Source organism: Photinus pyralis, unplaced genomic scaffold, assembly GCF_008802855.1.
Source record: "Photinus pyralis isolate 1611_PpyrPB1 unplaced genomic scaffold, Ppyr1.3 Ppyr1.4_LG2, whole genome shotgun sequence".
Lineage (NCBI taxonomy): Eukaryota > Metazoa > Arthropoda > Insecta > Coleoptera > Lampyridae > Photinus > Photinus pyralis.
The window spans coordinates 40425470-40448657 of record NW_022170403.1 but is presented as its reverse complement, the minus strand read 5'-3'; the positions used below and the strand labels follow the sequence as shown (position 1 = coordinate 40448657).

At 35.5% G+C, this 23188-nt stretch overlaps 1 protein-coding gene across 3 annotated transcripts in view; it reads right to left on the bottom strand.

Moving 5' to 3' along the window:
- Window positions 1-23188, bottom strand: part of LOC116164552 (synaptic vesicular amine transporter) — an 88429-nt gene that overhangs the window by 32392 nt on the left and 32849 nt on the right. For all 3 annotated transcript variants that reach the window (XM_031478745.1, XM_031478747.1, XM_031478746.1), the window contains exon 2: window positions 7178-7324. In XM_031478745.1, the coding sequence (XP_031334605.1) occupies window positions 7178-7313 (136 nt within the window). In that variant the 5' untranslated portion in view covers window positions 7314-7324. The remainder of the gene's footprint in view (window positions 1-7177; window positions 7325-23188) is intronic.

Below are 23188 nucleotides of genomic sequence, written 5' to 3'. Positions count from 1 at the left end.
TGAATAATATAGGCATACTTAAATTTTCATTTCATGGGCTCCTGTTAAATAGAATATTTCTCAAAAGAGAAACAGTATAGTATATTAACCATTACTATTTATTGAAAAAAAGCACTCCGTATGTTAAATTTTATTAGCCATTATCATACAAGGCGATATGCGTGCCTTTTAAAATAAGTACGTTTTCCAATAAATGATTCCATCCTATAAACATGTGGATGTAGGTAAAAACGGACCCACTAAATAATTATGTAAAATTTGGAAAAATCGTATTTGCTCGGCCACGATTTGGAACAACACTCCCCCGACCGGATAAATTTATATTTCGCCCAAAGCATAATTAGGTACTTGCGCTACAATTATAGTCTAACAGCTGGCTACGGAAAAAAGTGACTTATTGCTACATGGCTGATTTTTGTGTAAAGTATCCTGATAACATAGGGATACATGTCTGTCAAGGGAGGGGCGGTCAAATATGTAAAATTTTAATAAAACTGCCGATTTTCCGACTATATTTACGTCTGGCCTCTTTATTTTGTACCTGACTTTTTTGTACAACTCATCAAGGCACCTTTTTTTATAATTAACATTTTTCCCTATGAGGCTTATTTTCTGAGAAAAGTGCAAATTTAGAAAAATTATAAAATGAATAGTTTAACTGTTATTGTGTTCACAAGAAACGACCACATGAATACAGTTTAAAAGGGCCATAACAAAAATTTTTTTCTAATCATTTTTGCACACACTGGCTAATGTGGCATACAAAACTCTACAAAAAAGTCGATTACAGTTTTTTTGTGAGTTTCTTAGTTTTTGAGAAATTCTGAATCGAAAAGTTAAACTATTTATTTTATAATTTTTTTTGATTTGCACTTTTTTCGAAAAGTAAGCACCATAGCAAAAAATGTTAAACACAAAAAAGATGTACCTTGATAAGCTGTACAAAAAAGTTTCATCCATTTTTTTGCGTCGCATTCAAAATAAAGGCGCCAGAGGTAGATATAGTCGGAAAATCGGCAGTTTTATTAAAATTATTTGACATTTGATCACCCCTCCCAAGCTTAAGCCACGGGATCTCGCCGGCAGACATGACTTTTTCTACTTCACTATTATCAGCATACTTAACACAAAAAATCAGTCATGTAGGTAAGTCACTTTTTTCCGTAGCCAGCTCTCCATCTATTACTGGTAATGTTACAATTCTAGTGAGGATCGATAACTCAAAATAGATATGACTATCCACGTATGAGGTTTAGGGTAGCTTCTCTGGCATTTTTAGATTCCCTTTGATTCATTCTCAGGTTCACCAAAATATATGTTCGGGGGAAAACAACCGGAAGCCAGACGTAACTTGGGATAAAGAAGCAAAGACGGTTGCCTATCTCCAAGTGGGTATACCTCCAGACCCAGTCTATATATTGTATAATCATTTTCTATAATTGGGCTTTGAACTTGCAGTAACTCCGTCCGCGACATTGAGACTCCAAATTCGTCTCACTCCTATTTTTATGCAACACAAAAAAAATTGTTACACCACTTATTGTAACAAAATGACCCGTAACGTAACAACGAACACGTTTCGATAAGGATAGTGGAGACGGCGACTGTTGCATATTAACGCGTACCCAGATTAACACATTGTTAAATAATAAGTATTTATACTGTTTTATACATAGGTTTGCATCTTCAACGAAAAGAAAAATACCCTGATCACAATAGCTTAAAATAAACCCATAAATAGCGTTTAAAAAAACGGCAGAGCACCCCGGTGTGACCCCACGAAGTCATTGGATTTGACCCATTTTCAATAGGCTTGTTACATGTGGCATATAAGTCTACTGTGCAAAGTTTGAACTAAATAGGTTCAAGCGTTTGACAGAGACAGAGAGGCGTGATCGCAAGGGGTCATTGGATTTGGCCCATTCTGAATAGGCTTATTACTTGTGGCATATAGGTCAACTGTGCAAAGTTTGAACCAAATCAGTCCGAGCGTTTGACAGTTATCGTGTTCACGGACAGACGGACACCATCGACTCCCCTATAAAGCTTACATATCACTTTGCTCTTGCGCTTAATAAAGAAATTTACAATACTCTTCTCCAGCAACACGTCTAACACACTATTATTAATACCTATTTCACTGAATACTGCGTACTTCAGTTCACAGTTTTTACCTATTTTCTATCACTTTGCCGTCCAACCTTCACATAGAGTTACGCTCCAGCAAACACACTTACCTTTAAAAAACGGTTTTAAAGCGCTTTGATAAATTCGGTATTGGTAGTATGGTATACGTTTTTACCTGAAACCGTCAAGAAAATTTAAATTTCAGGGCTATTTTGACATTAGAAAGTTGATCTTTACCTGACTAGTACTGTAATATTTTTGCCTGACTCCCATTACAGTCCTAGTACATGCAAAATAACAATTAGATCGTTCATTGAATAAATTATTCAATTAACGATTGGATAATTATAATGCAGACTATGTGGATATTTTTAAATATTAATACACCTACACAAAGGATAATGGTTTTTTAATTACTAACAATTAATGGAATATGTGTGGAAGTAATTATTCCTTTAGTCTTGCGCCAGTCATTAAAAGGTTTGTACGCCTTTTCGTACCTCTTTCTTGATTTTGTGGGGAGCGAATATTGCACTAAGACGGCCGCAGCTTCGGCTACATTATAACAAAGTCTCGTGTAGGTACTCTTCTTCACTGATACCTGCTTTTGTACCTAGTTATAAAGACTGTATAGTTGAAAAGTACAAAGCATAAACTGCAAACTGCATTAAAAATGACACTGATTATTTTAATTATTTTTCAATCTTTATGGAAACAATTAAATAAAGTGATTTTAGCATGCGTGATTAGGTATCAAAATTTCACACATATGAATAATTTAATTTGGAAAAGTTATCTACATGTTGCGATTTCAGGTAAAATTTTATACATAATACGTCATGAAAGTGAGTCCACCATGTTTCATATACATATTTATTTATTTATTTATTTATTTATTTATTTATTTATTTATTTATTTATTTAATTATTTATTATCCCTCTCTTGTTCTGGGCCCTCAACAGGCTTGCGCCCAATTACAGAGTGACCCGCATAATGCTTTTTTAGAAGTGCCTCTGCAGAAGGTCTTAAGTTGTTCTATACTACTCCGGTATTTACCTTACGAATTAGGAAAACTGCAGGAAAACCTAATTCGGAGTAGCCGGCAGAATGCTCGAAACTGGTCTAAGGTAATTTCCATCTCTGCCACAGATGAAAAATTCACCTCAACCCAGGTTTGAACACCCGACCTCCGGATTTATAACTCAACGCTCTACCATTGAGCCATAATGCCGGTTTATATACCATAGAGTTAACGCTCTACGTTGATAATACGTATATAAATAACCGCTTTTTAGCATTCGTTTGATAAACGTATATAACACCACTGTAAGATACACATATACGCATATAAATCGTATATATTAATGAGAAATAATAAACGCATAATATTCCTTTAAGAATACGAGTATAGCAATATCCGCCTTACATTTATGCGTATTAAATACGTAGGGTTAATTTAGTCTATCTATACTAACGCGGAACTGTGTTGCTAGGGACGTTGTACGTTAATTGCTCATGTTTATTAACGGTAATGTTTACTTAATGGATTCAACGTCTCACAAGAAAACATTTTATAATAAATCAGAGTGCTTGAATTCGAAATATACAAATCGCAGCATGACAATCGGTTGAATGAGGGGAGAGATGAAACCGAACTTTGAACCTCACATTGAGTTAATTCTCTAGGTCATCACTAGAATCTAGAGACCTTGAGCTTTATCTCGGATGACTGATAATGACATATGACACCACAAAAAAATGGTGTCATAGATCTTTAAAGGCGAGCAACCCTTGAGCTTTACCTTGACCTACTTTCTAAGGTCACACGCTTTCCAAAATCATAGGAGGTCGGAGAGCCCGTTGCCCTTCGCATTAATTGACACTTGGCAGGCATAATCTTTGAGCAGTAGCACGAAATGAGCAGGAATTACATAAAACCGTAAGTAAGGGATATATGATTGGGTCCAATATGTTTCAGCATCAATTTCCAAAATGTGGCGCGAGTAAGTATTACGAGCAGTCGCGTTCGTTCCCACGATAACACACAAATATGTTGACATATATAGGAAGCTTAATTTGTTACACAGATAAATCAGACTTAGGGTCTAGGGAAGAAGTGATCAAATTTTGCGCATCGTGGGTTAACCCCATGCGGAAGGTTAGCATAAAATGCATGCTAGCCATGCTTACTTATCGGTCTGCGTGGGTTTATTATTTTATTGATTTGACCTTAGAACAACAAACCCGTTAGTGCAGGAAACACTTTACCTTTGAAAAGCTTTTAATTAAATCCACATGTGGGTACGCAATTTTAATATAACTGACCTGAATACTATATACCTAGTTTAATTTCATTTAATTTTTTTGCCAAATATCAAAATAAACTCACGCGGTTTCTACCTATAGGTAACGGTTGCAGTTTAGAATACCGGTACAGCCCATAATTTCGCTGTTTTCGAGTGTTAAAGCGAAGAAAATGGGGTTTTGTCTAATATTGGCTCATTTCCGAGGTGAAAATTTGTCAATGTAAACTGAAAATTAAAACAGAATCCTCGAAAACTTGCAAAAATATTGCTTAGAAACATGCAAGTATGCCCATCTGGCTGATCATATATTTAACACTTTCATCTTCTCTCTCCAATAGACAAAATGGACATATGTGCCAGATTTCTGTTTAATGAAGTATGAAACTAAATTATGCAAAATTCTAATACGCAAATCCATCCCTTCATCGACGAGGGAATAATTAACGCAAATTAGAACAATATTTCAGTACCGACTAGAATACTGTAAATATGAGCTCGAGTATGAGTTGGATTGAACGCTGTCACGCGCCAATAATCACGATTACTCGATCGAGAGAATCAAAGGGCTCTTCACACAGCATTGAGCACTCAATATAACCCCAAACATTACGTCACTGTCAAATTCATGACCTATACAGGAAGTCTAACAACTTAATAATCAATTTCGCACCTGAACGCTAATTTTCTTACTTAAACGCTTTCATCTTCGTTCGGAAATATCGTCCTGGGTCTTTATATTCTATATAAATTTCATAACGCATCATTGTTTTTTACGCCTCTACAAAATTCTATACGAAATTAATTTTTTTCGCTACCAGATATCCTTTATGCCTTAAAGTTTGTAAATTTTCTCGTGCCGATATTGTGCACACTTTCGATTTATTTTCTTCGACCCTTGCCCTAAATATCGTTCGTTTTCGATATTATTAAAATTGTGGAACTCGAGTAACAAGTAGAAATACATCGCAAATTGTTATATGGCATGTAGATGTAACCGTTCAAATGAACTGAAGTGACAAATTAGCCATTACGCATTGCCGTTAATCTGAAATAAGTTTGCTATGCGTTATGTTCGGTACATCATGTACCTTGACCGACAAAAGTTATGATAACCGGAAGCATTCGGCCCTATGCTGTATCACTATCGTTAAGAATAACGATATCGTTATGCGGCGTTACCATAATTTTTTAAAAATCGGTATGCTGTATCACTCGTAGCAAGTGTGGGATAACGATTATCGTAATTCTCTATCGTTATTTTGCAACCATAACCAGAAAAACTTAACGACAGGGTTCATGCTACCCGTTTGGGGCGTAACGGTCCTGTCAGCGATTCGTTTGGAGTTTAAGCGGGTGTTAAAGAGAAAGAAAATGAATAATTTTCAAGGATTTTTGCAAGTAGCTTTGTTTGGGCAATTGGAAAATGTAATAAGGAGGTGAGTTCTGTGTCTTTTAATACTCGTAGATTATGTTTTTATTGAGACATGAGGAAAACATCCAACGAAGAATTTTACGAGGCAACAGCGATCCGTTTCAGCTGGGTGAAATTGATTTTCAAAAAAAATTTCGAGAATCTGTAAGGCAGTATTTGGTGGTCCATTTCCGCTGGCAAACTCCTGCCACAAATGTTTGATTTTGTTTGCCTCTAACGGTTTTGTCTTTCCGTGGAGGATTATGTTATTACTTTCAATAAAATATAACAAGTCCTCAAATTGTTTCCTAGTGGTTTTTCTCCGCCTCTTATTATTCTCATCGACATTCGCCATGTCGTGAAAAAACAACTAGGTATAGGTACACGTACAATTAATAATACAAATAATTTTAAAGAAACGTCTGCATTTCCAAATCTGGCGGGCATTTGTTTAAAGATAAAGCGCGCACCACAACGCCCTCTTATATTTTATCGCTGTGGTATTTCACTCTTACACGCACTGCCGTTGCGCAGCGTTCCTTGTCTTCTAGAATGTGACACTTTTTTCCGAAATAGTCACTGCGAGATACCGGGCAACGTTACGATACCGTTAAAATATTGATACAGCATATCGCGTTTATCGATAGTCGTTGTGGTCATCATAACCTTTGATCGTTAATCTGCGATAACGATTGATCGTATAGAATAACGAGAGTGATACAGCATAGGGTTGATTGAATTTATAATTATAGTTATAACTTCAATGTCGGAAGCTTACTGCCACTTAGGCAACCAACCATACACTAAAATGGCACCGTTGAAGTGTAACTTTTCCGCAGGGAATTCGTGTGGGATAGGCAGAGACATGGGATGTCTCTGGGGATGGGATGTCTCTGGGGATAGGCCGCAAGGCGTCGCGTATTGTCGTCTTTGCTTCGGCGTTTCTTCATCACTGCCTTGATATAAACGCTACAGTAGGTATAATCATTGAATAAAAAATTAAGTATTCAATGGTATAATTACAAAAATTGGTAAACCCCGATTTTATGCATTATATTCTGGCAAACTTAACAGACATTAATTCACATTGGTATCTTCAATTTCGTTTTTCTCTCCATTGAAATGCGTCGTTAACTGTACTTTAATTATCGGCATTTCTAAAACAACATGATAATGTTTTTGGAAATGATTTGTAACATACTCTTTGTTTGTAATTATATTATTTAATAGTCATGCCAGTATAGATAATAAGGATTGATATTTATTTTACTAATAAAAACAGTTTTAGACATGACTTGATATAAGGTTAATATAGTTCTATAGAACACTTACCCACAGTGGTCAGTAACATGTTGTCCAGGAGAAGTGCTATTGCTACTATTACTAGCACGAGGCGGCGGGACTCTCGACAGCGTTGCACCCAGCCGCCTAGGCGCGTTCCCGCCACCCATTCGTTCAACACCGTCATGTTGACTTAATCTGAAAAGAGAAGTTGCTCCTATGAATTAATCATAGTTGGACCAAAATACACTGCTACAACGACAAGCATAATATAAATATAATATAATATAATATAATATAATATAAATATAAAGCGACTTTCTTTCCAAAAGATACGTAGGATAATTAGAATGGCGATAGTTGAGTCACATTTGTTGGATACAACACTCATGACCGGTGATCCGTTACCATTATGTAACGCTTACTTTACTGATTTTTCGCAAAAGTTTCGGAATTTTTCCTTAATTTATTAAGACGTTAGTAGCTACATAATAAATGTTTCATGCACAGTAAACGGAATGAAACAAAATTGTTGATTAATGTAATTGATTTCAGTGATGTTTTAATTCCGAGTTTGATTTAATCAAAGTCGTGGTTAGTAACTGAGAATCAATATGATGATGATAGTGATGATCTAAGCTAAGGTGTACAAAGATTCTATGACACTCTACCGCAAATAGGGCGATGACCTGGAAAATGAAGTCGAAGTGGCACTTGTGAGACCATATCTCTTTGTCCGGGGATCTGCACATCACGACAGCACACGGCGTGCTAGATTTCATAAGTTTTCTAAATATTGCATCCGAGATTGCATCACACATTTTTCCATTTTGACCACCCGCACGTTAGTAAAGAAGGTATTGCATTGGGGTAAAAATGACCCCCTACCCTACTTTTTTAAGAAAATACACGTTTTGAAGCACCAGGAATCCGAATCAAACAAAATCTCGATGATGTCGATCGATCTGTCGGTCTGTCTGTCTGTCTGTCAGCCTGTATTCTCATTTCGGGCTAAACGGCCAAACCGATTGGAAACAAATTTGGTACACATATTCTTAGACATAAGAGGGTAGAATCGCGCGTGCGCAGGTGTGCGGGTGGTCTCTACGCTAGCCAAAAATTTTTTTATATATCGGCCATACGCATATTTTATGATGTAGGACAGCAAACTGATTGCTCTTAGATTGGTCAAAGATCCTAAAAAACATAGGCATTGCATTTAAAAAACATAAGTTGCGTCCAATTCGGGTTAAACCGGAAGTGATACCGATATACAATCGGACAGATCGTAATGTCACATACAAAATTATATTTGAAAGTGTTTTCGTATTTCGGCAAATAAAACAGATTGAGATGACCCTCTTATTCCGAACAATGTGTACAATTAACAATAACGAAATTCGAATCAAATATCCAGTCAAGTACTCCAAAGGCCGCAACCGTAATATGTCACAATTTTCATTTAATTAAAGAATAACAACAGGCGAGACAAAATGCCAACTGCCCACGAATAGAGAATAAGATTTCAAAGTAAAACCGTTAAAGCTACTTTCATTAAAAATATGTTCCAATCCTCATTCCTCTTAATTGAGTACGGATACTAAAGAGGATTAAATTCAATCTCAATTATTACTACGATATCATAAACTCGAGGGATTTCAATATTGTTGTTCCAGAAATCGTACCTACTTCAAAAATGTCGGTATTCCTTATTAATTTAGGATTTTATTTCACTGCCATACAAACCGCTGGAATACAAAATCAAGGACTTAGTTAGTACTTAGCTAGCAGTTAATTATTGTTATCACGTTTGCTATCAGCTACAGAAACAGTATAAGAAGTGTTTAATAAGTTTCTCGGTCGGTTATACAAAGATAGTTTAACTTTAGTTGGTTAAAAAACTAAATTGCATAATTTTTGAATTTTAATCACAATCTGGACTTACACTAGCACTTTTGAGTACCGCTTGAGACTATTCTAAACAAGAAACAAGTTTTCGAACTAAGGGGAGGGAGTAGCTTTAGCGCATAGATCAGTACTTCCTGAAAAGCTATGGGAACGTGTACAACAGAAAATAATTGTGTAAACAAATATAGCAAACGAGCTCCTATGTATGGCTATAGCTTGGCAGTGCGTATTATACGGCTAAGCTGTGATCATTTTGAATTTCATGGCATTCGATTCGTAACTAACGGAGATGTCAAAATGGTCTACCTTATTTTTTACTTACATTGCCAATTCACGAACTCAGATCTACAAATTTGTTGATAAAGAATCCACCTTTTATCGTAATCGGTCCATTCGTTTTCGAAACCTCTATTGAGACAATTTCATAAAATTTTTTTCTATGATGGACCGTTCATAAAAACGGGGGCAGAAACAACCCAAACGTTGCTGGAAGTGCCGAGAAGCGACATGTATTTGAAGCAGGGCCGTAGCCAGACAGGCTCACAAACATTCAGGACAGGCGGCCTATTCCTGAACAAAAAATTCAAAATTTACTAGGTTTGTGAACACACGTGGAATTTTTTTTAAATAATGAATAATAATCTAAAATGAAACCCTGAATTTCTCAGAGTGACCTATTACTACATTAAATGTACCCTGGAACGAATTTAGTGCTCATCAAACAGCACAGACGATAGCAGATATCAAATGTCACTTACTTTTACACACTTGTTCTTTCACGGTAAGCAATCGCAATCCTCTACCTTTTATATTTAATAACATGCTCGAGAAAAATACATCAAAATAAAGTAGTACTTCGCATTTTTTAAATTTAAAAGTTTTTAATCACCGATTCTTAACCAGATTAAATTTTCTCAATCGTCCTCGTAATAGAAGCGTATATGGTTAAAATTTTTCAGAGATTTTCGTAAGTAAAAAAGATGTCATTTTGCAGTTTGCGCATGCGCACATTTGATTTTTTACTACTTGTTTCCCTTTGCGAATTACATTTCTAGTTTTCGATTTTTACTAAATGTGATATGTTTTTCTTTACTAGAAGCATCTATGGTTACAAATTCGAAGAAATATTGTCATAAATAATGAAGTTGGGACTGCGCAGAATCTAATGTTTACAATATGAAATATGTTTGCCTTCGTTGAAAAATGCGCTAAGAGATCAAAGCTTCACCAAATATTTGTGATAAACCACCGACTTCACGAGACGCCCTCGGCCATTTGAGATGTTGATATATCGTAATTCTATACCGATAGACAGTGCAGCGTTGCGGGTTTTAAAAAACATGTTATACATAGATATGTTCGTTTAATTGATAACCGCAACATCGTCAATAGTAATAATTATATATTTTAGCACACTAGTAAATTACAATAAGAAATTCGGAAATCTGGCTAGAGCAGGCTTAAAATTTTTCAGGGGAGGCTCAGCCTGCCCTGGCGTACCTCTGGCTACGGCCCTGATTTGAAGAACCTACAGAGGGAACCTAAAACTCATAATCATTCCATATTCAAGTTCAAATGTTTAACTGCCACTGCGTCGCCTACAGTGCCAGGATCTTCATTATTTCTGGTGGCTTAATACACAAAAATCCGCCCGTAACCGAGTTTCCAAAGCTGGAGGGTATACCTCGAGTTCGCCCCCTGATATATACATTACCATGTGTAAAGGTGGGCCCACATCAATAAAAATGTGCATTATACAGTGAGTTTTTTTTTAATGCCAACATAGGAGTTTGCATGCAATGTAATTTCCCCATGTTCGAAAAAAAACACATCAATCTATGAGGTGTGCGCGGTTCACATTCCCAAATCGCGCAACTTGTGTGACTATGAACAGCAGCTCTAATAGTTTCGTTAAGAATTTTTTAAAGAAGCCATGTGAAGCCATAGCAACTTTAGGATACATTTTTCTTAAACTTACGATAAGTTGACCTCACAGGGCAGGCGCTGACACCATAACTCATTGTGAACCAACCTTCAATTATTTGTAGGTCATGTGCACCTGGTATTCTACTAATTTGATCTATTCAATACATAAATGAAGAAAATAAGAAAATAAATAGCGAAAACAATTGCAATAAATGTTCGAAGTGTCCTCCTTGACATTCTAAGCAATAACCTTACCGATTTCGTAATTAAATTGGACGGCGGTATTTTTAAAAATGTGACAGCTGTCAATTGTATCTACTGCTCATTTGAACTACTCAATAGATTGATGTGTTTTTTTTTTAAATCGAACATAGGGAAATTACATTGCATGCAAACTCCTATGTTCGCATTTAAAAAAAATTCACTGTATGTTGAATTTTGAATTTTGGCAAAATATTTGTCGCACAAATTTGAATATGGTTACGTATTTCCCACGTAACTATCTATCTTGTGTGTTGCATTTACCGAATCCACTTGTTTAATGCGGCGTAAATATTTAAAGTTTACTTCCTTCTTATTTTAAATAGAAAACACGGTACTTTATTGTATTTACAAAATCTACATGAAAATCTACGGCCTTTAATACCACATTTCTCAATACCCAATCAAAGGTTTTCAAGTTATTCAAGATTTGTCTTTTTGTCAAGTTTGCCTGCTATTCTTTTGAGCCTTGTACAGTTGACTTGAAATTTCAAAAAGTCTTCCAAAATCGACAGCACTGAGTTGATGCTGCGTGATAATGATTTATATTTTGATCGCTCTTCTACAGGGTGTTTTAAAACTAATGGTCAACTTCAAACCCTAAAAAGTTGACTATTTCAAAATGGAACATGTTTTATTTTTTTGCACTTTCAAATGTAGATAAACATTCTACATCGATCAATTGTTACATTCCCTACACCTATCTGTTTACCTTCCGATTTATTTTAGATTTTCTGAAATTGTGACCGTTATGCATAATTATCTTAGGAGGCTTTAAAATAAATGCGTCAGTTGTTATCATTCGTTGTCGATTGTAGTTTATATCACTAAAAAAACATACTATTTACTTTAATGAATAAAAAGTTAAATGAAGATAACATAATAAATAGAAACAGGTAAAACAGGTATATCAAACGACAAAATAAAAACTTCGAAATTGATACAACTTTTGTGTTTCAAATGGAATGCCTATGTTTTTTAAGATCATTTAAAAGAGCAATCAATTGGCTGTACGACAACATAAAATATGCACATGGTTGATATACAAAAAAATGGAGAAATTGGTGATTCAATATTTAGAAAACTTATTAAATCTAGCATGCCGTGTACCATATCGCCACATAGACATCAATTTGTTCAATGTTTAATTTTAAAGATTTACTTTGGCGCGATACGGTCTAAAGTCTGTATAATAGGGACTCGGGGTTGCGTCATTTGTAGGACATCTCTCTTTAATACCCGCGACTTGGAAGCGACAGAAATTGATGTCATTAAGATATGTTCAGTCGCATGTCGGATGATGTTTGGCGTTTGTCACATACCACTCATAAACCTAACACAAAAATAAAACAAGTTGGACACTTCAATGTTGCAGCTCTTAATTAAACGTCGGAATAAACGTCATATTTGTCTTTGTTTTAAAGATAAAGAGAGGTCTACGTTGGACATTTAAACTGAATCCTCAGACAACAAGTCAAATAACAAACAAGATTAATTAATATGTGGCGTACCTTAATGGGGGCATCCCGGATTCATTTTTTATTTCTGATCTATAAAGTACATTAAAAATAAAAAGACACGTGTGTCCTTAATTTTTTATTTGCGAGTAAAATAAACCCAAAATAAATTATTAAAAACTTGTGTTTTTAGTCCGAATTTGAAACGCTTCAGTCTAAATACGTCACAAACCTACAACCAATCACGTACCTAGAAGTGTGCCGGCAGCATTTTTAGTGCCTGTGACAGGTGACGCAAGTTGCAAATGACATTCTCCTGCAATATTGCCAAGTCGTTATGTCATCTGAATGGTTCTAGGAGCTGATTGGTCGGGTTTATTACGTCACAGAGCCCGCCACAATCATATCGTTTTGAATAAACCCTTAAAACCGCAACCGCACATGTTCATTTTTTTTTCTAATCGGCCACTATTTTTAAATAAACTTTTACTGTCAAAAAAATTGTTTTATGGTTTCAGGTACACGCTTATTAAATTAGAACTACGGAATTCAACTATACTGTAAACCCCCACTCTAACGTCAAAAAGATGACGTAACCGTCAGATCCTATTATACAGACTGTACCCGTGTAACACAACAAACACCCCACATCCTGATAGAACACGGAATGCTAGATTTCATAAGTTTTCTAAATATTGAATCACGAATTTCTCCATTTTTTTGTGTATCAGCCATACGCATATTTTAGGTTGCCGTACAGCAACAATAAATTGCTCTTTTCAAAAATCTTAAAAAACATAGGCGTTTCATTTGATAAACAAAAGTTGCATCAATGTCCGGTTACACCGGAAGTGATACTAGTAGTTTCTATATCGATCGGATAGATCGTAATGTTATCTGTAAAATTATCATATATTTGACACATTTTTAGTATCTCGCCAAATAAAAGAGATTTTGGGGTGGCCCTCTCATCTCAAACGCACTGTATAGGATCCCTTATAAAAAATCAACTAAAACATGGAATGGAGCAATAAGAATTCACTGCACCTCATTCAGGAGTATTCAAAAAATGAACATGTATAGTATTGGATCCGAAGATGATTAACAAACAATAGCTATTTCAAATTCAAACTAGTGTGCGGCGGAAATTCTCTTTAATGTTGACTGGAAAAGAAACGGCATAGTGGATAGCGTGCGCTGTTCGTCACATAATCATTTGTGTACGTTTTCGTGCGGCACATAGTCCACATCGACAAAAATGTCTGCGCACACGAACACATTTGTGTCAAATTCAAAGCACAACGCAAATATTTAGTGATGTGGACCCGCCTAGACTAATATCGTCTAAAACGTCATAATCAGTAAAAAAAATTAAAATCGGAAAAAGGGTGAAAATGTTGTCTATGCACAAACCTTGAGCCTGACTTGCTGTTGTTTAATCGCCTCTTACGGCTCGAAGTGTCCTCTGCGATAAGGATATTTTCTTCCCATCCTGTATAGTACCTACACCTAATATCTGACCTATAAGATTACTTCAAAATTTCCTTGGCCTTCTAAATATGTAAGACACTTAAGGCCGCTTGACATGGAGCAATACTACGCGCAAGAACTTGCAGAAAGAAATTGCAAGGTCAAATCCTTGCATGCAATAAGCATTGCATGGTATTTGCTTCGATCATACGGTATTTGACATGGTGCAATTCTATTTCAATTGCCACATGTCTGCCAACAGAAGAAACATATGGATTTGTCAACAAAGTTGTTAACCTCAAATGAAAATTAAATTTTGATTGCTTGAAGAAACATGAAAATTACAAGAATAAATAAGATTAGTAAAAACAAGTAATGAGTGCGTCTCTCAGCATCACAGTTGCCGCCGCTGTATTTTACTAGGTTGGTGCCACAAAAACAACTAGATTTATCCCTAGAATTGCACGATTCATGCAAGAAAAATAGCACCGGTCCTATAAAAATTGCATGCAAGTCTCTTGCAGCAATTGATCAGCTGGCTTTGAACTGCGCATGCCTTTCGCAATTTTTCTTGCAACTTGCATGCAATTGCAATTTTTATTGCTCCATGTCAAGCGGGCTTTACCAAGGAAAATTACTGTTTGTATTACTGCTCAGTTTGAACAGCGGCATAAAAAGCAATCTAAAAGATTTGGCTAATTCTTCTTGTTTCAATTATTGCTAATCCTAACGACATACTCTATTCGATTCTTATACGCCGAAACAGCTCTAACCGATACGTAGCGTCCCGAATTCCATTTAATAACTACTTCGTTAGGATTATTAACCCAAAAAGCAAGACCCAAAATAATAATAACTGTCGATACAACCCTCTAATGATAACATTATTTTGAGTATTGCGTCAATATTCCTTTAAAAGCAGGCAATTCAAAAGAAAGTGAGACGATCGTTTGAGTCGGAATAAAAGGTTCTATCATATAAATACTTTCGATATTACACAAAACGTCCTTTGTTAAGCACAGATTTAAATGTTAGTAATCACGCTTTGTGCGATCATCATCGAACCAAGGGCGAAATTAAGCATCCCTTATTCTCGAGAGACTAATAGGTATTCTATGAATCTGCTGCAGTACGTATACGCGAAGAATTGTCAGAGATTGAGTACTAAAGCTTTTGGCCTTAATTTGGAAAAGAAAAAATGTCAAAGTTGTAATCTCTTGATTAATGGAGAGCCTAAGACTGCCGTCAGTAAGACACCTCTGTATTTTATAATTAATTAAAAACCAATCGGAATGCAAAAATTAAATTTCGTTTTTGACAATTTGAATTTGCATTTGTAGATTAATGAAGCTATTGATTTGTCAAGCTAACATCGGAAAATTGAGTATCCTTCTTGCAAGTTCTAATTTTTCATCGTCGGGTTGTCTTAGTGGCCGTACACACGATCAGTTCTGTCTTCTACCTAAATGCATGGAAGCTCGCATGTAAGCGCGTTCGTGCAGTGTATGCTAATCTATTGGCGCGTTCAGGGCACTTGACGTAATTTGTCGATTTTTGATTTTTTGGTGAAACACGCGGCCAAGTTTTAATACATCTATACCGTTGCGTGTCAAGCCATCATTTTAATCAGTTGTTGCATTACTATGTTCTTTTTGTATGGACAATATTCACAATCGAAATGAGTACTGCAAGAGAAAAGGCAATAACAACATTAATCGAATGGAACACGGACAATACATATTTGTGGAAAGGTATCACAGCACCTTTTCTGGCGCTTTTCTTACTAGTCACCCATACAACTGAGGTATCTCGTACGTTTCTACTTAACAAGGTCAGTTAGAACCTATGAAGCGAGAGCGATTATGTCCTCGTGTTTCTTCCGTCCGTCTCTGCACAATACAACTATAGACTCAGTTACACTCAAAACTAGCCCTGACATTCTGCATTTCTGCATTTTGTACCTTTGTGTGGATCTTATACTAGACAACCAGGTCAGTTACACTGGAATATAAGTTCCACTAAAGAGCGTATCTATTGATTAGAGTTGGGAACGTATAGAATGTAAGATTTACACACATTACAAAATAAGTTAAAAACGTGGCCACTCGCGAAAGCGTATTTTCCCTGTAAAGAATCAGTAATAAATAACTCGGGGTGACTAATCCAAAAAATCTTTATCGTTCTGGTCTCGCCGCTGTGCTACACCGCGTAAGAAAAAAAGTACATCGAAAAAACTTAAAGGTCGATTCTCACTTAACATAACGTTCCCATACCATATCCTTTCCATAACCATTCCGTAAATTATTATAGGCCACGAAATTGACCTTTAAGTGATATGTGCGTAAGACATTAAGTCGCGTGCTAATACACATTCGCCTTCCATATGTGAACGGAAAGGAGAATGTGTATTAGCGCGCGGCTGAATGTCTTACGCACATATCACTTAAAGGTCAATTTCATAGGTATAATAATTTACGGAATGGTTATGGAATGGATATGGTATGGAAACGTTACGTATAGTGAGAATCAACCTTAAACTGGAGGACTAGTAGTGGTACATACGAACACACAGACGGACAAAGTGCAAACAATAGCGTCCGTTTTCCAAGGAAAATGCGCTAAAAAAGGATACATATTCGAATCATTAAACTAAGTAGTCCAGTTCCCAAGGTTGGAAATCCAGTTTTCAGCGATCTGTGTTTCAAATTGTGGTGGTACATATGGTAGCTGATACGCATCACACCACAATTAGCACTGGAATCAACCGTAGCCTACCGAGAGAACTAGCCATACATAGACTTATGTATGGAACTAGCCGTGACACTCATCCCCACTATTGCGTTGACGTCACAACTGACGGCGGCCGTCATATCGACTTTTAATGTAATTAATTCCAAGTAGTTTAATGTTGTACACTTAAATTAACTGTATTCGAACAGAATAAGTAAGAAAATGCCAAATACGTGCTGCGTCCCTGGTTGCAAAAGCAATTATAGTTCAAGAGACAAGGTTACGGTTTTCGTTTTCCGAAAAATGAAGGCAATCAAAAAAGTGGTTAAGATGTATTCACCGGGACAATTTCGAAATTACTAGTTACTCCAGGGTTTGTATAAAGCATTTCTCCGACATTTTCATTATTCGGGTAGACAATCACAAGATGACTAGACAAGACGGTCCAGTATTAACAGTTCCACGAGACCAGATTAAACTTGGCGGAGACGCGTATCCCATCATTTTTGAAAATCAGCCATCATATATGAAAAGGATGTAAATGATGAGTAACGGGAAAATATAGACCTTAGCAACTACAAATGACCAATAACCCTTATTCTCTAGGTGGTCCATGGGCCGAGATCTCGATGGAACAGACAGATAAGCAGACGACGGAAAATCGAGCACCTTGTTGTGTTACGTTAAAAAAGGCAGATGTGTGTATATTAGAATGTTTCAATTTTATTTGTTTTCAGTGAGTATTTGTTGTGTATGTAGGTATTTAATAAACGTTTTTGCATAATTACACGTGTCTATAATTAGGAAACAACATATAGCAATCCATTCCAAAAATCACCCCACCGTCAAAGAAGGCTTTATAAGGCAGCTCTCATAAATCATCAAGTGAACGGAATTCATTCTGCTGCGAGCTGTATAGTAAGTAGTAGGATCAAGCCGAGCTGTCCTATAGACGTCCGAGCTCCTTATAATGACGCAAATTTCGACGACACCGTTACAAACGCACAACGATACAGCATTTATACCAGCAAGAACTTCCGTCGACGATCACCAACCCCACCGTCGAGCAGTTCGTAATTATTATCCCCTCAGAAGTCTCTTGATCATTCCTGAGGATTTCTGTGTTTTGTAACATTTATTCCGTATAAACAATAACTCATTTCATTTTAAATAGTTCTGTGTTTGCAATCATTTAGTTTCTTGTTATATTATACTGTTAAATCAATTTCATATTTTTGTGAGTTATTATAAATCGTTTTTAATTGTAAATAAACATAATAATTGTATGTACATATCACAACCATAAAATAATATAATTTGTATTTCAAACATTGCAAGGGGATCCCAGCGTGATTCGACTCTCTGCTGAGGATTTGAATTTACATTTAAAATAAATTATTAAAAGATGTACAACTGATAAAACCAGTGAAGCTGCCTGTTGCTCTACCCCAATCGAGTGCTACTTTGCAACATTTATACCCAGTTCACTACCAACTTCAAACATTACTATGCATCTATAAAAACCGCTTTCGGCTTTTTTAGATTTTTATTCCCCCGTATTATATATTATGTAAAATAAGATTACTCTTTATCTACCAGAACTAATTAAATTCTAAAAATAAATTCGGCGTGCTGTAGTGAATTAATAAAGCTGAAGGTTAACATTTGACCGTAACGTAAAGTTTTCATTTTAAGTATTTATGACGGTCACAATTTTAGCGCAAGTACATTGCACATAGCTTCTGAAAAACTGTTTAAAGGCATAATGGGTCACGATTGGTTCCCATTGTGGTTAATATGCGAAATAGATCGGTATTTTCTGAAAAGTTAGGATTGAAAACGCTATTGCCAATGAGGGCTCTTGTTTTCAAGAAACTATAAACACTAACGAATTGCAGAGATTTTCATCACCTATTAATTTCTTTACTAAATGAAATGGTTAGGTAGGTGTGTAAGGCGGATTTAATGAGTTGCGGATACAACATCTGATTAAGTCGTGAGTGGTAAATTAATTGATATTTTGAAATATGCCCCCAGAATCTCAGAAATTATTTCAAGAAGTTTTAATTTTTGGACGTTCTTATCCGAATACATTGGGCTGGTAAAGCCGTTGTTTAGAGGGGATCTTTTTACCATTGGTGTTTTGCTAGTTACATTAATTGTAAGTACCGTATTAATTTTGGATACCTTCCGTAAATTAATTTTGCATTCATACCGTTTGATTTTTGCTTCTACATTAAGTAGATCGCACCGTATTTACAGCTCTTCCTTTTTCTTACACAGAAATTTCTACCACTCCCTAGATTTTTGCTACTTTCTGTTCCATTAATTATACGCGGTATAGTTACTGGATAGAGAAGTAACTATAATACGCGGGATACTGACCCGTATGAATAAAAGTAAGCAAATGCTTATACTTAGCAAAATTCAAAGTAAATACTCGTAAGTGCCCCTTTATACTGGTTTGTTTAGCAGCGCTGCACTGCGTCCTGTCCTCCTGCTTAGCAGCGCTGCTAAGTCGCCCACTGCGAAGGAGCACTTAAGAGTATTTACTTTGAATTTTGCAAGTATAAGCATTTGCTTACTTTTACTCATACGGGCCAATATTTCGCTATAAGGGGGGATATTGTTTAGATTACCTGCATTTGCTTTACCGTAGACATTGCTAATTATTTGTGTTTCGGTTTCACAGAACTATCACGCAAGAACCGCACGAGAAAGTGTTTTGGGTATTACATCCACAGATCCTAATCTAACGAATTTCTGCACAATTCTTCCGATTGTGGTTTCGACAAGCCAGTTCACCGAAATAATCACGTGAGACGCGAGATGTTCTTTTTTTACGCCCATTTTCCTAAAACGTTTCCACAATCTTAACGCATTGCTCGACCGTGTAAAGCCTCATAGTTCAATTTGCCAATGTTTATAGAAACTAAATATTAACAAGTTAAAAATGTAATCGTAAACGATTTACAAAAAGCGCATTTCCACTTGCATTCATTTAACATTTGTAAGATGCAACTACTGTTAAAATCGTAAAAATCCGGCCACAAATATGAAAGATAGCGTTGCATATGTGCAATCTATTTTTGACGTGCTACTTCAATTTCAGTTTATAAGGAGAATTTCATTTCAATGCTTCCATAAATAAAAAAAGTTGGCACTGCGCATGCGCAAACCTAAATTTTGAAACTGACGTTTGATTTTCATTTATTCCAAGTGCCTATGTATCAAATTTCATTCCAATACTTTTATAAATAAAAAAGTTTGCAACTCGGTTTATAAATGGTCGAGATGCGAAAAGGGCACTGTGAATTTTGAATCGATTCGACCCAACTTTTGGCATTGCGTATTATATGGCTGAAGCTATGCCCATATTGAATTTCATGCAATTCAGTTCACTAACGGAGATGTCAAAGCGATCGTACATTTCTAAACAAAGTTATCGTTCACACGGACAGATAGAGGGACAGACAGACAAAGAAACAGACGGACAGACCAACAGACAGACGACAGACAGCAATACAATATTATAAACGATCTCTAGGATCGTTAATAAACGGCAAAAGTGTAACATGTAAAAAACGGTTTTTTGGTTTTTTTACAATAACTTTTTTAGCAAATAACCGCAGAAAAAATCCTTCCTTTGTGCAAGCCTCGACACCATAACGAACCAAATAGCGAAAAATGTAGAACACATAATTTTACACTTTTACCGTTTATTAACGATCCTAGAGATCGTTGATAATTTTGTATTGCTGATTGTCGTCCGTCTGTTGATCTGCCCGTCTGTTTCTTTGCCTATCTGTCCATCTATCTGTCCGTGTGAACGATAACTTTGTTTAGAAATGTCCGATCGCTTTTACATCTCCGTTAGTTATGAACTGAATTGCATGAAATTCAATATGGGCATAGCTTTAGCCATATAATACACAATGCCAACAGTTGAGTCGAATTGATTCAAAATTCACAGTGCCCTTTTCGCATCTCGACCATTTATAAACGGAATTGTAAACTTTTTTAATTGTGGAAGCATTTAATTGAAATTTGATACATAGCCACATGGAACAAAGGAAAATCTAACATTAGTTTCAAAATTTAAGTTTGCGCATGCGCAGTGCCAACTTTTTTTATTTATGAAAGCATTGAAATGAAATTCTTCTTATAAACTGAAATTGAAGTAGGACGACAAAAATTGATTGCACCTATGCAACGCTATCTTTCATATTTGTGGCCGCATTTTTACGATTTTAATAGAAGTTGCATCTTACAAATGGGAAATGAACGCAAGTGGAAATGCGCTTTTTGTAAATCGTTTACGATTACTTTTTTAACTTGTTTCTTCGTTCTGTGCATTTCATTTAGTTCACCTATATTAGTTCTTTTCCAAACTTTATTTATTTTCTTATCTATTTAGGGCTCCAATTTACTTCTATAAACGCAGCTGTTAGGTCTCCATTCATCCATTTTATTTAAAGTTTTTTATTGAATAATGTAGTATTTGTTTCTCTTCTGTTCTATTTTGTTTCAGTGTCTGTTCAGGAACTATTTAAACTTTATTTACGTCTACATTAAAATATTGCGCGATAATGAGGGATAGAATAATCTTTACTTTTATTACCCTAAAGTCTAAACTACCTGAGTTGGATCGTCCGTGAGCCTACAAACGGCTATTCTCACTTATTTTTTGAACCAATTATGGAACATCTGTATATTTGAATCTCAAGAGATATATTAAATTCTCTTTTCAAAAATATAACCCACTATGGATCATATTCCAAGCAGATTGAAGTTATACAGATAAAATGAAAAATGATTCAAACAGATTAAAAAAATTAAAGGCAGTTTCAAATAAATCAAAAAAATGATTTTTGATATCCAAAAATTTTAAAATTATTTAAAAATCTTTTGCATTCAATATTGAATTTTTAAACGTTTTTAGTATTATATTTTTGAAACGAGACTTCAATATGCCATATTTTTAGATTATATATACAGGGTGTTACATTTAAAAAATGAAGTTAGGACCGATGACTTTTTTATCTGACCCCGAACACTTATTTTTAATAGCGGCCGATTATTCAACAATTATTATACAGAAACTGTTGTATCTTTTTCAACTAAAAAGATATAGAGGTACTCTGATATGGATAACTTTTTGATTTTCTTCCGTATCTCTTAAGAGAGCGAATATTTTCAAATTTAATTTTACAATTATACAGTTTGGCCCAAAAGGAGCATATACCTAACGCCTATATTACTGTTAGATAATAATCGACTTAATAACACAAAACTTTCCCCATGTTAGCACCAACAATTATGGAGACACCTTGTAAGTGTCGAAAATGGGACACTCTGTATAAGATCAAAAAATTCTAATTTCGGGGAAATTTGGTATCTGGGGATTTTTAAACATGAAAATCACGAATCTGAAATTAGTTTTTAAAAATTTGAAAAAAAATTCCCGTGCAATTCTTGACCGGATAATGAAAATGGAGGGAATTTCATGAAATTCGGTGTGTACAGACTTGATGAGGAGGAACAAAATTGTCGAACAGTTTGTTTTTTAAGTCACTGTTCAAACAAAAGTTGCTCACTTGAAGATTTGAACCTCAGGCCACAAAGTGTTCCGCGCCTACTAGTGAGTGATCTAATTTCGCATGTAGTTAACTGTAAATGTCGCCAGTAACAAAAAAAAATAACGATTTAAGTCGATATGATGATACTTGGAATAATGCTAATTGATTGTAATGGAACTCTACTTAAATAACATTTTTCCACCACCCACAACCACGCACAATCTACATCAATTTGCAGACTTCAATACCACGATGGACATTTAATCATAATATTGACTTAAATTATTTTTGGTTATTTGCGACTTTTTTAATTAACTATATGCGAAATTAGACCACTCACTAGTAGGCGGGGGACACTTTGTGACCTGAAGGCCCAATCTTCAAATGAGTATAACTTATTGTTTGAAATGTGATTTTAAAAAACTGTTCGACAATTTCGTTCCTTAACTGATCAAATGTGGTCCCAACGAATTTCATGAAATAGTCTCAATTTTCGTTGCCGGCTGAGAATTGCAGCGGAATTTTTTTTCGAATTTTCAAAAACTAATTTCATATTCGTGATTTTCATGTTCAAAAACCCCCAGATACCAAATTTTATCGAAAACAGAACTATTTGCGCACCCCTTTTAGTGGTGCTCCCTGTCTTGGAGGAATTAAAAAAAAATTTGCAAAATCGAAAAGGGCATACCCGAAAACCTATTCAAATACGTGCCATCAGTCTTCTAACTCTT